General features: G+C 43.6%; 1 protein-coding gene across 2 annotated transcripts in view; it reads right to left on the minus strand.

Annotated features, from left to right (window-relative positions):
• MTUS2 (microtubule associated scaffold protein 2) overlaps nucleotides 1–14,800 on the minus strand; it is a 578,493-nt gene that overhangs the window by 409,836 nt on the left and 153,857 nt on the right. For both annotated transcript variants that reach the window (XM_024551026.4, XM_053920733.2), the window contains exons 2-3: nucleotides 9,008–11,469; nucleotides 2,510–2,750 (exon numbers count right to left, since the gene is read on the minus strand). In XM_024551026.4, coding sequence (XP_024406794.2) covers nucleotides 2,510–2,750; nucleotides 9,008–11,233 — 2,467 coding nt within the window. In that variant the 5' untranslated portion in view covers nucleotides 11,234–11,469. The remainder of the gene's footprint in view (nucleotides 1–2,509; nucleotides 2,751–9,007; nucleotides 11,470–14,800) is intronic.

Genomic DNA, 14,800 nt, shown 5'->3' on the forward strand with positions numbered 1-14,800 from the left:
ATAACATTTAGATCATAGAATAGCTACTTGGCAGTGTGATTGAGAGGTTTAGAGGCATAGTATATTTTAACTCCCAAACACCTTGCATGGAATGTAAGTAGGTGCTCAATAAGTGGTGCTTATTCTTGTGATTATTTTGTGCTCCTCTAGCAGTGTATTGCCTAAAGTCAACAATGACCTAATTATGAAATTCTATGAGTCCTTCTCTTCCTTTATTTCAGCTTCTATTAGATTTGATACTATTCAACATCTTGAAATGTATCTTTTTTTTTCCTTTTTTTCCTTTTCTAGTGCTCTTCCTACTCCCTTGATTATTCCTTTTCAGACTTTTTTGCTTGCTCTCTTCCTTTGCCCACTCCTTAAATATTGGTGTTTCCCAATTTCCATAGGTTTTTTAATTTTTCTGTTAAATCATTGTTTTTATTTTTCCATTACAGTTGACATATATTATTATATTACTTTCAGGCGTACACATCAGTGATATTTTTGTGCTTACTTTTATTTTCAATTTCATCTATAAGACCAACAGTCCTCAACCTTTTTGGCACCAGGAACTGGGTTGGGGGGATGGTTTCAGGTTGCTTCAAGTGCATTACATTCAAGCTCACCTCCTGCTGTGCAGCCTGGTTCCTAACAGGCCTGGACCAGTATCGCCCATGGCCCAGAGGTTGGGGACTCCTGCATTAGACTATAAGCTCCATGAAGGAAGGAGTCTCTGTTTGTTCCCTGATGCAGTCCTCAATTTACAACTACTGGCACAAAATAAGTACCAAAATTTGTTGAATAAATGAACAAACAATATTATGCTGCCATTAAATATTTATGAAACACTGATGACATAGAAAATGTCTACAATATGATATTTGTAGAAAAAAACAAAATTCACATTAGTGTTATTTCAGCTACTAAAAAATGCATTGAAAGAAACACATTGTAAGAAAAATATCTATAATATTAACTCTGGCTGGGTTCTAAAATATAAGTACTCTTACTTTCTTCTTACTATTTTTCTATATTCAAATTTTTTAATAGGTAAGTGCTATTTCTATATAAAAAAAATACAGCAAACCTAGAGGAAACACACAGCAAAAGAATGGAGAGGAAAACAAAGAGGTGTAGAAAACATCAGGAGATGAGGCTGGCCAGCCACTGCAGAGCACAGTGGCAGGGCTAGGAGAGGTGGCAGGGTCATTTTGTGTCCAAGACTTGTGAACAGATGAAAAAAAGAGTGATCTGGTCAGTGCTGTGCTGTAGGAGGAGCTCTCTGGTAAACTGCAGCCTGCAGGCCACATGCAGCCCACTGTTTGGGTACATGGAGCTATATATTGCCACACAGCTGCACCATCCACTCACAGCTTGCCTGTGGTTGCTTCCATGCTAAGTAGTTACAACACAGACCATCATGGCCCAGAAAGCCTAAAATATTGATTATCTGGACCTTTAAGATAAATGTCTCTGAATCCTGTTCTCCAGTATGTACTAGAGAAAGGGGAGAAACTACAAGAAGTGAGGAGATGGTTACATGGGCCATCACTTTGTTACTGGAGGTGGTTAACTAGATATTAATAAAGAGAGCAAAGGGAATTAAATGTTGAGCTTAATAAACTGGGGAGCATAAGTCTGTTTGCTTCACTAGGAAGCTACAGCTTCACACTCCAGGGGATTTCAGCATTTCCCCACCAAGGGGATTAACACCCCTCCCTTCCCCCCTCCAATACCCGATTATTGGTGGCTGCAGGGGGAGGTGCTTGACTATAGAGGCCTGTCAGTCTAACTAGGGGGTGGAGCTATCAAAAAACCCACAAAAGCTTGGAAAATTGATTGGCTGTTTTGAAAATGCACCTGATTCATCCCAAAGCCAAGCTAATACAATCCCAGGGGAAGAAAGAGCTCTCTCTCTCCCTCTCTCTTTTTCTCTTGCTCGTGAGCAGCACTCGTCCCATGCACCAATGAATCCTGTCTCCAAGCTATGTGGCCTTAGCAGCTGCATGACCAGTGGCCTCATGGACTCCACACACGAGGTCCAGGCAGAAGCCTGAGTACCTCAGCATAGCAATGAACTGCAGCCAGGAATGCAAGCTAAGCTGGCCGATGAAGAGAAAGACTGGACTGAACTAGCCTTGGCATGACACAGGATCTCTGGACATTGACCCCATTTCTGGCCCTGATTTTCCATGGCAGGATCAACAAAGATGGGACATTGAAGGGGCATCCTTTTGATTTTGCTTCCCAAATAAATTTTACCACCATACCACGCCCTCCCTTGTAGACCCCTGAAAATGGTTCTCCTCATAACACTGCAAGAACCCCACTTCCACCAGCAACAGTTTTAAAAGTGACATGAAGGGTGACGGTTGCAGATAGATGAGTCTTGGTAGATGTCTCATGGAATAAAAGAAAAAGGTTCTCAAGGGGTGAGAGGCACTCATATTTCAGACAGTTACCACATTTTATATGGTTACTATTTAAAAGAGCAGCAGGAAGAAGCAGCCATTGTTGGATCAGTTACCTGCAGGATCGGAATTGTAGAGACTGGCAGCTGTTGCTATGGGTCCTGGCGTGTGGATGGCACCTGCTGAAGACCTCTGACTTGCGATCAGGATCCTGCTCTTTGCAGATGGTAAACGGGACATCGCACCCAATCCCAACTGGGGCTTAAGGAGCATGGCCGAGCGGTAGAAAGTGGGAGGAACTTCATAGTGTGCATAGGGAGGAGGACAAAAGTCTTCTTTTCCAGGGCATTCAGTGACCTGTGATAAATGAGCAGAAGCTCAGTCAGTGGACCTCACATCCCAGGATGAGGCAGCAGCAGTGACCCCTCTGGCCGCTCTGAGTTGCTCCATCCCTGATCACTTACCTTCTGGGGGCCCTATGTCTTCATCTCTGAGTTGACAGTGCACCCGGGTGACCTCCAGGTGCCTTTCAGTTCTACTACTCTACAAATCTACATTTCACTGGGAGGAAAATGAACTCACCTGGTAAGATTTTTTAATTTATTGATATAAAATCACTAGGATTTGTGCAAGTAGCCAACCTATAAATAAATAATGTCAATGAAGCAAGGAAAGAATTTGCAGGTGTTCACAGAATTATGAAAGTTTCATTATTCCTAAGGAGAAAGGGTACATTTTTTATGGTAACATAGTCATATAATAACTAAATGAACTTTATCAATTTATGTTAAGTCTGTTCTTCTAGGCTACTTAGGAAATAAAAGATGCACTATTGATGAGGGAGAAGAGGCTATTTGAAAGAGTAGAGGAGTTAATGAAAAAAATGTGTTTTCAGTCCCCTGTAATCTATTTATATCATTAAAAATGAGAGACTGATATACCTCTTCTAATTGTCTTCCCCACTAAGGTGGTGCTGCCGGGAATGTCTGAGAGAGTTTCACCAGCATGGGCGTGCTGGGGCAGAGCCTCATTGGCTGCTGAATTCACAGTACCTAGAATAGTATCTACACATGGCTGAAGTAAGAAAGTATTTAATAAGTAGGAAAAACCATCTTTCCATTCTTTTATAGATTTAGTAACATAACATTCCTTTTACTTTTCCCTATAGTTAACAATTTAGACGAGAACACAATTATGGCTACCTTTTGCACATGAAATTCTGGATTCCCAAAGCCTGTTAAATTATCAGTCTTTCTTCATGTTAAAAATGAAAAAAATAAGACAACTCAATAATGTATTTCCTCTCAGTTTTAAAAATAGTAACAGAGGCTATGCATTAAAAATACATCTGTTAATTAATTCTGCTCTAAATCACCATATATTTTATGTGTCATACATATTCAGGAATCACAGCATTTAACAATGTTTTTTATAAGGGCTATGACACTTTGATCCAAGATGTTGGGAGAGATAAATTCTTAAATTTGATACTCTTTCAATGTTGAAATAGATACAAAGTCTTCTTAAACTGACATCATTGAAACAAAAGATTAGGCCTTTAAAGTTTTATCATAACCACACTGAAAGTTAGGCATGATTGCTGTTGTACACAGACTCAATTCAGGCCACAACAAACTGCACTCCTGTGAAAGAACATTCCGCATCTGCTCTCTGATAAACAATTTTACCATTCTCTACTTAGTCTCTATCAATCTTTGGCTTCTATATTATACTCATATTTCCACTATTTTTTATTTCTGTTTGTAAGTTTTTGGTGCCACTGCACATTGTTTTTAGCAGGTGTTCACATGAGGAAATTGTAATCATTTCTAACCTACATCTGTCAAGGTTTTAGGCTTGCAATATGTCCAGCTTGGTAATTACTCATTCTTTAAAACTGGATACTTTTCAGGGGTCAAAACCCACCATGTTGTCACTGGAAAATGATCATCACAATTTCACTAATTTCAACGCCTGTCATTTTATTGGGTAATTTGCCTCAGGTAAAATTAAAAATTCTTTACAAAGGTGACAAGTACTACTCAGATGCCTAATCTGTGCATTTGTAATACAACAGGGGAACCTACAAACAGCTTCACACTCTTTTTTATCTTTATTGACAGAACACAACAGGACTCTGCACAGCCATCAACACATAGAGATCCACCACAAATGGTGGTTTTCCTCTTTCTTTAATGGAGTATTTTTAGAGAAATAATTTTGAAAGCAAATTAAAGGACACTTGTCATTTCAAACAAACTCCTAATATCAACCACAACCCACAAACAGATCAGTTCTTACTGGATTTCCCTCTTTGTATGTGCCTTGTCCTGTTTTCGTGGAATCTTGGGCTGGGAAGATGTGGGGTAAAGGTGGAGGCTTCAGTCAGAAGCCATTGGGATGGCTACAGGGAAGGGGCTTGTGATGGCTAATTGTGTCAACCTGGCTGGGCCACCAGACCCAGATATTTGGTCAAAGATTATTCCAGATTCTACTGTGAAGGTATTTTTTCAGACGAAATCAACATTTAAATCAAGAGGTCTTGAGTAAAGAAGATAGTCCTCCTTAATGTGTGTGGGCCTCATACAATCAGTTGAAGGCCTTAGAAAAAAGCCAAACCTCCCTTGGAGACTCTGCCAGCAGACAGCATTCGGACTTGAGCTGCGGCATCACCTCTTCTCTAGGTCCAGCCTGGTGGCCCAACCTGCAGACTGTGAACTTGCCAATCTCTCCAATTGTGTGAGCCAGTCCCCGAAAGTTTTGGTAGAAAGACAGACAGACAGATGCATATATGCAGGCATACATACACACGCCTTTGTGTGTGTTGTGTTTCTCTGGGGAACCCTGCAAACACAGTGTTCTTCAGGGATGAGGTGGTACTAAGGAGCAAGAAGGAAGAACAGTCCAAATCACACATCTGCATGTGACAGGCACACTACCTAACCTCTGTCCTCTTACCTCTGCTCACGTCTTTACACTAGAATGTAAAGACTTCCCATAAGGAACTGTCCCTGAGACCTCAGGAGAGCCGAAAGCAGGAGGTAGCAAAACACGTTGGCAGATTTTATCGTCCTGGTATGACTGGGCCCAAGATTATCTTCCAGGTCACTTCTGGAAGCTCTAACTTTTGTGCTCTGGCCCTCTCTCTAAGGAGCACCCACTCTTGACTTACCAGGTCTACTCATGCTGTCAAACAGGTAGTGAGCTGGCAATAATGATGGCAGAGTCTTAGGTTGCTTTGGGTTTTTTTGTAAGATATTCCCTTTTTGTTAAAATGATATATAACTTTTACAATTGAAAAGTATTTCTGTGGCAACCGGTCAGAAGCATGTTCCTTTCCCAGAGACTAGCTGAAGCCACCCAGGGATGAGCCGGGTCACAATGGCAGGGAGGCAGCTCTCATATGGCCTGCACCCAGCCTGACTCTGGGACAGGGACTTGCTGAGCTGCAGCAAGTCACAGAAGTAGGAGCAGGGGCCAAGGGCCAGCCTATTCCCCACTTAAGATTTTCATAGAAATCAGCCCATCACAACACCCAGGGCACCTCTGCTCTATCTTGTAGCCTGAGAATAGGGCCTGGGCCTCACAGTCTCTGGTCATTGCAAAAAATGGTCCCTAGATAGAGTGGCTAGCACAGGGCAGCACTGCTGTCCCCACGCCAACAGGGTCTCTCTAAACCCCTCTGAACTGCTAAAGCCACACAAATGTCCCTACTACCCCATATCCTTGACATGTGGGGTGGTTTCTACAGGATTAAGTATAGAAAATATTTGGGGGGAGGAAAGTGTTTATATAATATAGAAATTACTCTATATTTTATGGAAAGAGCTAAAGCAATACAGAAAAGAAATACACAAAGGAAAAAATAGGAAGGATTGCAGACAAATAATTGCAGTCAATAAGTTTTTGCCAACATCTCCAAATAAAGTTTCTCTCATGGACTTTTTTTTCAGAGAATAATCTAGTATTATCTTTTCACTGGGGAGAGGAAGAGGTATCAAGTTAGTTTATTAACAACATATAGAAAAGGGCAGGGTCACCCCAACATGTACACACTGCCTTGGTGACCAGAGAAGTCACCAGGGGCTACAAAGAAGCCAGCCTAACGCTGAGCTCTCAATATCTCTACCTTCCAGGGTGTGCTTGTCCAAGAGACACTCCACGGTGCCAGATTTGGAGGCTCTATCTTGCATGACTTGGTTACTTCTGCAGTGATAACTTTGAGAAGAAAAACCTTCATTCATTTAACCAGCTCTGGTACCTGCAGCACAGGGGAGGGTCATGTGGCTGCCTCCCAGGGACCTTAGACAAGAGCCCAGGTCAGAGCCTGACTGCCTGACCCTGAGCCTCAGAGGCCCAGGGGCATACCTTTTTGGAAATTTGAGAAAGACTCACATTAACAAAGCTAAGAGACTGACCTGTAAACCAGAGTGGCAAATTGTCCATGTTAGTCAGATAGCACTGCCTTCGGACAGACTCTAAATGCCTCTGGCCAGGGCACGCTCTCACTGCACTTAGAACAGGATACCATGCAGCCGAGCACAGGGAGGTGAGTCCATGCCTCTGTCCAGGGCACGTTCTCGCTGCACTTAGAACAGGATACCATGCAGCCCAGCACAGGGAGGTGAGTCCATGCCTCTGGCCAGGGCACGCTCTCACTGCACTTAGAACAGGATACCATGCAGCCGAGCACAGGGAGGTGAGTCCATGCCTCTGTCCAGGGCACACTCTCGCTGCACTTAGAACAGGATACCATGCAGCCCAGCACAGGGAGGTGAGTCCATGCCTCTGGCCAGGGCACACTCTCGCTGCACTTAGAACAGGATACCATGCAGCCCAGCACAGGGAGGTGAGTCCATGCCTCTGGCCAGGGCACACTCTCGCTGCACTTAGAACAGGATACCATGCAGCCCAGCACAGGGAGGTGAGTCCCTACAAAGATACTGGACCCTTCTTGGGCCAGTACACTCTCTCTAGTGGTATGAGTCAGAAACCTCTCCAGCAGGCACAGAGTTGGAAGATGGGAGCCAGCAGCATGATTCAGTGCTGACGGCTGGCACCATGGCAGGCCACATGGTCAATTGGTGGGGCAACCGGTTGGTGCTGGCCTCAGTCAAAATCTGTTGCTGAGAATGGGTTGACCGCTTGCTCTGTGCCAGAGATGACACCTTCTGCTGGATCAATACAGTCTGTAAAAATGTCGATACAGTCACTCAAGCTAGAGTCCAACTTTGGACTCGATCATTCTATCTCTAGGGAGCTTTGGTTGACTTCTGTCTCGATTCAGCATATGTGAGTTTATAACTCAGTTATCATTCATTTTCTGAGCACACATTTATGCCAAGCACTGTTATGAACTCTGGGGTCATAGTGGAGAACAAAAGACAGAAAAAGCCCCTACTCTCATGGATTTCACATTCTAGTTAATGCAGAGAAAGAAAGAAAAAAAAAAACCCACCACCAACTACATATGTCACGGGAGATAAGGGCTAAGAAGAAAGGAACTAGAGAAAGAGGTCTCACAGAAAAGATGGCCTCTCCAGTGAAGTGACTGCAAAGAGACCTAAAGAAAGTGAAGGAGGCAGTCACTCAGATATCTGGGAGAGGAGCATTCCAAGTAGAGGGGGGTGCAAAGGGTTAAAACAGTAGAGGGAGAGAGGAAGAGCGGAGGAAGCAGTGGCAGCCCAGAGGTCATGAGCCGTCCTGCAGGCTGCAACCTGTGTCTGAGTGGCCTGGGTAGACCTGCGGGGTGTTAGGGAAAGGAGACACCTGAGCCAGCTTTCCTTTTAACTCATTGCTCTGCCTGCCAGGAGACTGCTCAGGAGACCGGTCTTCTTCATGAGGTCTGGGAGGACAACTCGCCATAGCACCCAGGTACTGAAAGGGGAGAATCATGAGGAAACAGCGAGGCCTGGGGGAGCATTTCAGGGCCGTCCTTGTTCTGTGGAAGTAGGTGAGTTACTGAGGCCTCTCCACATCTATACAATGATAAAAACTGCAGTCCTAACCTCCAGGGAATTACAGTAAGGCTTGTTGAAGACTGACAAATATTAAATATGTTACATGGGCCCAAGGCATAGTAGGTGCTCAACTAAATGCTAGTTGTAATTACTATTTTGACTTGAAGAGCCCAAGCTTGACACATTATTTGCTACTCACTGTGTTCTTCACGTGTATAAATATGAGATTGTCCCATAAAGGAAATATACCCCTCAGAGGATGAAGTTTGGCTAATCTGAACAATGTATTTATTTCTGATTCCTTTTTCCACTGACCTGGCTGATAGAAGAATTATGCTCACTTATTTAGACATGGAAACCAATTTAAATGCACACTTATCTGATATCACATGGAATTTAAATGAGTGTCCTCAGATGGTAGATCCAACTCATTATGATCATCAAACTTTTCCAGTCAAAATGTCCATTTTTCTACATTCTCCTCCATTAAAAACATTCATTTTTGTACGAGTATATCCATCAAAATCAGCAAGGGAGAATATTCTGTTTTCACAATTAATTGAAAATACATGACAAGGTTTAGGGTGTTCAACTTATAGATAGTATCAGATTGACTATCTATACTATCAACTTATAGATAGTATCAGATCTTACCTCCTGCAAAAACTTTTCACTGATTTGACTGAAGTGGTGTCCTGGGGGTTTGATCCCAGATACCATCAGCCCAGGACTAAAGACCCGTGGCTTCTGCAAGTCTGGCCTGAACTTCTCGTAGAGGCTACCAGCTGGCTTCAGGTCACCTCCTGCCACCTTCTCCTCTTTGGGAAGAGGCGTGGTACACGTAGGCGGAGCATAAGGAAGCCCCACTGGGACCAGCGAAGTGTCCACCTGGCCAAGGGCCTGCGGACTCCTCCTGATGTAGGTGATGATCTTGGGCCTCACATGCTTGGGCTTGGGCAAAATGATGGGCTTGGGTTCTGTCCTTTCTTCTGTTTTTTCAGTCTGGTGGTTCTCCAGTCCTTTCTGTGCAGAAGGCGAATCCTCAGAATGTGTGGAGACAGACTTGGGGATCACACTGGGGCAGGTGTTCTTCTCAAGCACTTTCGGGGAGGTGTTCAACAACCACAAGCTGTCGGTGGGAGGTAGGGCAGCTGAGGGTGACCCCCCATCTGCACCCAACAAACTCGAGTCCTGAAAACTGGTACTGGGTAGTACTGGCTGATGGGTCACATTCGGAGCTGCCTCTGGTTGTACAGGGGTTGGGATACTGAGGAGACAATCTGTTCTGGCTGGGGAACTTTCAGTATTAACTGAATTTTCTAGAAGGTTCCTATTTTCAGCAACACATGTAGTGACCTCTTTGCTTTCCCCTGCTTCTGAGCTGCTGCTTTGAGGGTTAAGGGGCTCAGGGACCCCAGTTTTGTTCTCTCTAACAGAAGGATCTGAAGTAAAAACTGTAGCACTGTCCCTGCTCCCGCTGCTCAGCACTCCTTTCTCCTCACTAACATCTGGGGGCCTGCTGTCAGGCGGGGCACTAGGAATAAAAACTACATGACCGTCACCTGGTGAAATGCTGCTGGGTAAAGTTTCACCCAGTTTCTTAGCTGTGCTTGGTGAAATTCTGCCAGGGGGCCGATTATCAGCAGCTTGCAAGGAAGCAGGGCCAGGTCTGGGGGTGCTCTGAAGAGAACCCTGCTCAGCCACGTGGATGGCACTCTTGTCCTGCACACTCCTGCCTCCTGCCCCACCAAGGGGGTGGACGCTGCTCTGGGACAGACTGCTGGTTGTCCTGGTGGTGGCTTCTTGCTGTGCTTCCCCACGTGGCTCCTTTCTTTCTTGGAGTAACACACCATCTTCTGTGGGACATCTCAGACACTCGGCCCGGGCTGATGTTAATTCCTGTGTGGCCCAGGGTGGGACAGATTCCAGCTCCAGTCTGGGTTCTCGCTTTTCCTGACCTAAGTGTGCTTCTGGCTTACTTGGGACTTCCTTGGATGTCGAAGTCACAGCACACTGTGGATGGGCAGAACATGGGGTGCTCTCATCACTAACTCCTGGTGCATGTCCCCCCTCCAGCTGCGGCTCTAAGCAGGTGGTCTCCTTGGTTTCTGAGGTAGATGGTTTAGGATGACACACAATCTTTCCCTCTGAGATGATGTCCACTGGAGGAAAAGCTGTCTCTGGGAGCTGGGCTGTCACTGTCTTCTGTGGCCCCTCACCACCCTTGGGTACATGACCCATGGCTTCAGGGGAGTCCAGCGGGGCAGTCTGTGGAGGCTGTGGAGTCAGGCTCCCAGCACGCTCCTTTGTGAGCGTGCCCACTGCAACAGCAGAGCTGCTCGCCCTTTCCAAAGCATGCCTTCTCAGCTCCTCATTGTCAAGGGTCTTTGCCAATTTATCCTTGGGAGTGTGCCGGAGAACTTCAGTGTCCCTTGTAGTCAAAATATCTGGACTGGCCTCACCCATAGCATTCCTCCAGCTTGCCAGACTTGGTCCCTGGATACTCCACGAGGTCTGCAGGAGAGCTGTGCCTCTCTGCACTGTGTGCTCTTCACTTAATTCCCCACGAACAGTTGAAGAGAATTTAAAATCTTTCAGGCTGCTGGGGCCAGCCTGCAACACCTTCCCAATGCCCTGAATTTGGTGAAATTCCTTATGGAGATGGGTACTACTTTCTGGTGCACATGAATTTGCATTTCCAGTTCCATCTGTCAGGTCACAGGTCTGAGACCCATCACGAGAGGGTCTGACTTCCACCATGATTTGATTGGCATTCGTATCACCCAGAGGTAGGAGACTCTCATTATTATTTTTTGCCCCCTTTCTGTTGTCCTGCAATTGAGTGTAACATGATTTCTTAGGAGCCAATGGGACACTCATCTTCCACTGTCAGTGGGGGCTTCTCGCCATGCAGTCCTCCTGGGCAGAAAGGGGCTTCCTCCAAGCTGCTATGGGGTGAACAGGAAATTCTTACACAGCGTGTCCCCCTGATTACGTCACACTGGGACACTGCTTTTAATAATTTTCAGGGCAGTTTCGAAACCAAACCTTGTTACACAGCAGGATGATTTCTCTGGTAGGGGCCTGCCGAAAAAGAGCCAGTTAGTCCATGAGACCTAGAGAGAAATAGAAATAAAACCATGTTAGGTTGACAAACAGAGATTCTCAGGAGAAAAAGGCATGGTAAACACATATTTACTCATCACTTTAATACTATTATTTCACTAACTTAATCCATAAGTTTCTGAAAAACCTTTCAGATAGGGGCTCCTGCTGGCTAAGTATGGGGAATTTGAAACTTCAAAATGATTAATGTTAGAAATGGATGACTAACATATTAAATCTTAAATTCAAATGTAAAACATCCACAAGTCCATACTGATACTGATTAAAAAGAGTAGAGGAGAAAAGAGGCTCTTCTTCATAGAAGACTACCAACTCATACAGGAAAAATCATGTAATTAGAAAAATCACCATTTTGACTAGAGCCATAATTAATTATTTGGGTGGGGGACACCAACAGCTGCTAAAAACCCTGGGTGAAAGATGTTGAGGGACAGAATATTTACACAACCTCAAATTACTTTATTTCTTACAAAAGGAAAATGTTATTTTTACAATGGAGAAAACTGGTGGCTGCCTCCTTAATTAAATGATCAAATTTAACATCATCAATAATGGAAACTGACATCAGTGTTCCAAGGTTAGGTAGTTCTCCGTGCCTCATAGCACCTGGTAGTATTCTTGCCATAAATATTCAACCTGAATTTCACCATGAGGAAACAATCAGACAAATTCAAAACATATACACATTTTACAAAATACCTGGCCTAACCTTGGCCCAAAATGCCAACAGGTATCTAAATGCAGCGTGCACGATCCTCAACTGGACCTGGGATTTCTTTAAGTTAGCAAAGTACATTATTGGGACAATTAGAGATTAAAATGTGGACTGTATATTAGGTAAAGGGGTTTGATCAGTGTTAACTTTCTTGGATGTATAATAGTACTGGGATCATATCAGAGATAATCTTTGGTTTTGGAAGACACATGTTTTTGAACATGATATGCTTCTTAACATGACATGTTGTCTGTAACTTACTCTCAAATGGTTCAGCAAAGAGAAAAACGTGTGTGTGTGCACATATTTGTGTGACAGAGAGAGAGAGTGTGCAGCTATAGCAAGATTAACTTGAAGATCTAGGTGATCCACTCTACTGTGCCTGCAACTTTTGAATAGGTTTGAAATTTTTTGAAATAAAAAGTTGGAGGATTCTATTCCAACCTTCAAGGCCTGCATGATCCAGTGCTACACCGATCTCTGGCCTCCTCCTCACTAGTCACCCTCTCACTCTAGGCTACAGCCACAGTGTCATCATTCTTTACAGTACCATCTTCCTTCCTCCCTGCCTCAGGACCTTTGCACAGACTCTTCCACCCAAATGGAATATGGACTCTTCCCCAGCCTCACCCAAGTAAATCCCCTGTATTCTTCAGTTTGCACTAAAAAAAATACCACTTGCTCCAGAAAGCCTTCCATATCCACTAGAATAGATTAGGCTCTTCTATGATGAACTTTCATAATATCCTATAGTTTTACTTTAAAAAGAAACTTCAGTTGTGCAAGACACTGAATAAAATATTTTTAATACTTAGCATATCCATCAGGCCCTTAATATGAATGAACAGATGATTGAATGAGTTGTGAAGATCAATGTTATTCTGTCCTTATAAAGTTTAATATCCAACACAGTATTTAAATTTCTATCAAAGTGGACTCACAGATCATCCATAAACCATTTGACTCAACGCTAACATTGTTTAATCACACTATCAATGCATTCTATTCAGCCCTGGACGAGAAAGTTATAAGTAACAAGGTTCTGCGCCATCCCTAACTGCCCAAATGGGGACACAAAGTCAATAGCCTCCCCCACCTTCCTCCTCATTTCTGCAAACATATGTGAGCTTGTGTGTGTGTGCATGTGTACATGTACACACATACTTCACCTGAGAGGCTCTTGTGATGTTTCTACTAAAATAAGTTACCCACTTGTCTTCCCTTCATCGCTGTTTAATATGTTGTCTCATATATTCATATATAATAATATGTATGTTTACTATATATGTTATGCAATATATATGTTATAAAACAAAATAATATAATGAACAAAAAACACAAAGGATGGAAAAGTCACCAATACCTTGCAGCTACCTCCATGCTCCTCTCCATCCCTCCCCCTCCCTCCCAACTTAATTTCGCACTTGACAACCTGCCATGGGCATCCCTAAATGCTCAGCTGATAGAGCTCTCTTTTCATTCTTTTCTTTTGCATGTAAACATAAGAATGTACTTTTTACATAAAGGAGATCATTTCCTATAAGGGGGTTTCTTATCAGAAATCAAAAAAGGAGAGAAAGCTCACACAAAACAGGAAAAGCAAGTTTAAATTCAGTTTCTTTTTATTTGACCCTTCTCCCCCTCTCCCCAAGACACATGAACATGCTGATCTAGGTTATTCCCAAGTTCATATAACCCTGTCCACAATACATAGCTGCACACGTGTGCACGTCTGTTTCCCTGCCACACTGCTCTTCTGTTCTTCCCATGTTGCACTCACGACCCGCATCCTCCCTAGGCCCTTCATCCCTGTCTCCCTTATTTTCTTCTCCTTCTATGTCTTCTTCCAGGCCTGACTTCAGCGAGCCAGTGGTACCCCAGGCCCAGGCCTGACCCCAATATCAAGCCTAATCAAGGTGCTGTTATTCTGATCCCGGCCTTGGTTCCTTGACCACAGAGCAGATTTTCAAGGAACCCCCTTTCTGTATTCAGATTCTTTCCTTATTCAATTTAAAAATGCTCTTCTTGAAGATACACATGTCCTTTAGGCACAAACACAAAAAGCATACAGGTAAATCAATAACCAGCAGTTTAAAAATCATTGTGCAACCTGGGTCAGAAAACACGTGTCCCAGAAAGTCAGGGACAGCAGGCAATTCCACAGACATGGGCCATTTACAGAAAGGAGCATCTCTAACTCCCTGGGGGCAGAATTAGAAGCATGAAACTAAAAGCCCTCTTTGCTTTGAATTGTCAAGGAGAAATAAATAAATGAATTCTTCTCCGTAGTCATGAGCAAAACTACATACACCACACAATCTAAGAGAGTGACCTCTACATGGGCATATAAATCTCCCTGTTAATTGCATATCATCAAATAAAATGCCAAGTACTATATGTTATAGTTATTCCTAAATTACACTTAACTCAACCCTAGAAATTCATAGTGAGATTTTAGCACCCATGGGTAGGACCATAATGAATATACTTCTTGAACTTCCTCTTGCTTGTCTAGGCCCGTTGTTCTATCTTATTCATTTATCATTTGAAATATAGGCAGTCCATTCTGTTTTTGTACTATCTTCACAGAGGTAAGTGCACCCTCC

This window comes from Desmodus rotundus, chromosome 3 (genome assembly GCF_022682495.2).
Source record: "Desmodus rotundus isolate HL8 chromosome 3, HLdesRot8A.1, whole genome shotgun sequence".
Classification (NCBI taxonomy): domain Eukaryota; kingdom Metazoa; phylum Chordata; class Mammalia; order Chiroptera; family Phyllostomidae; genus Desmodus; species Desmodus rotundus.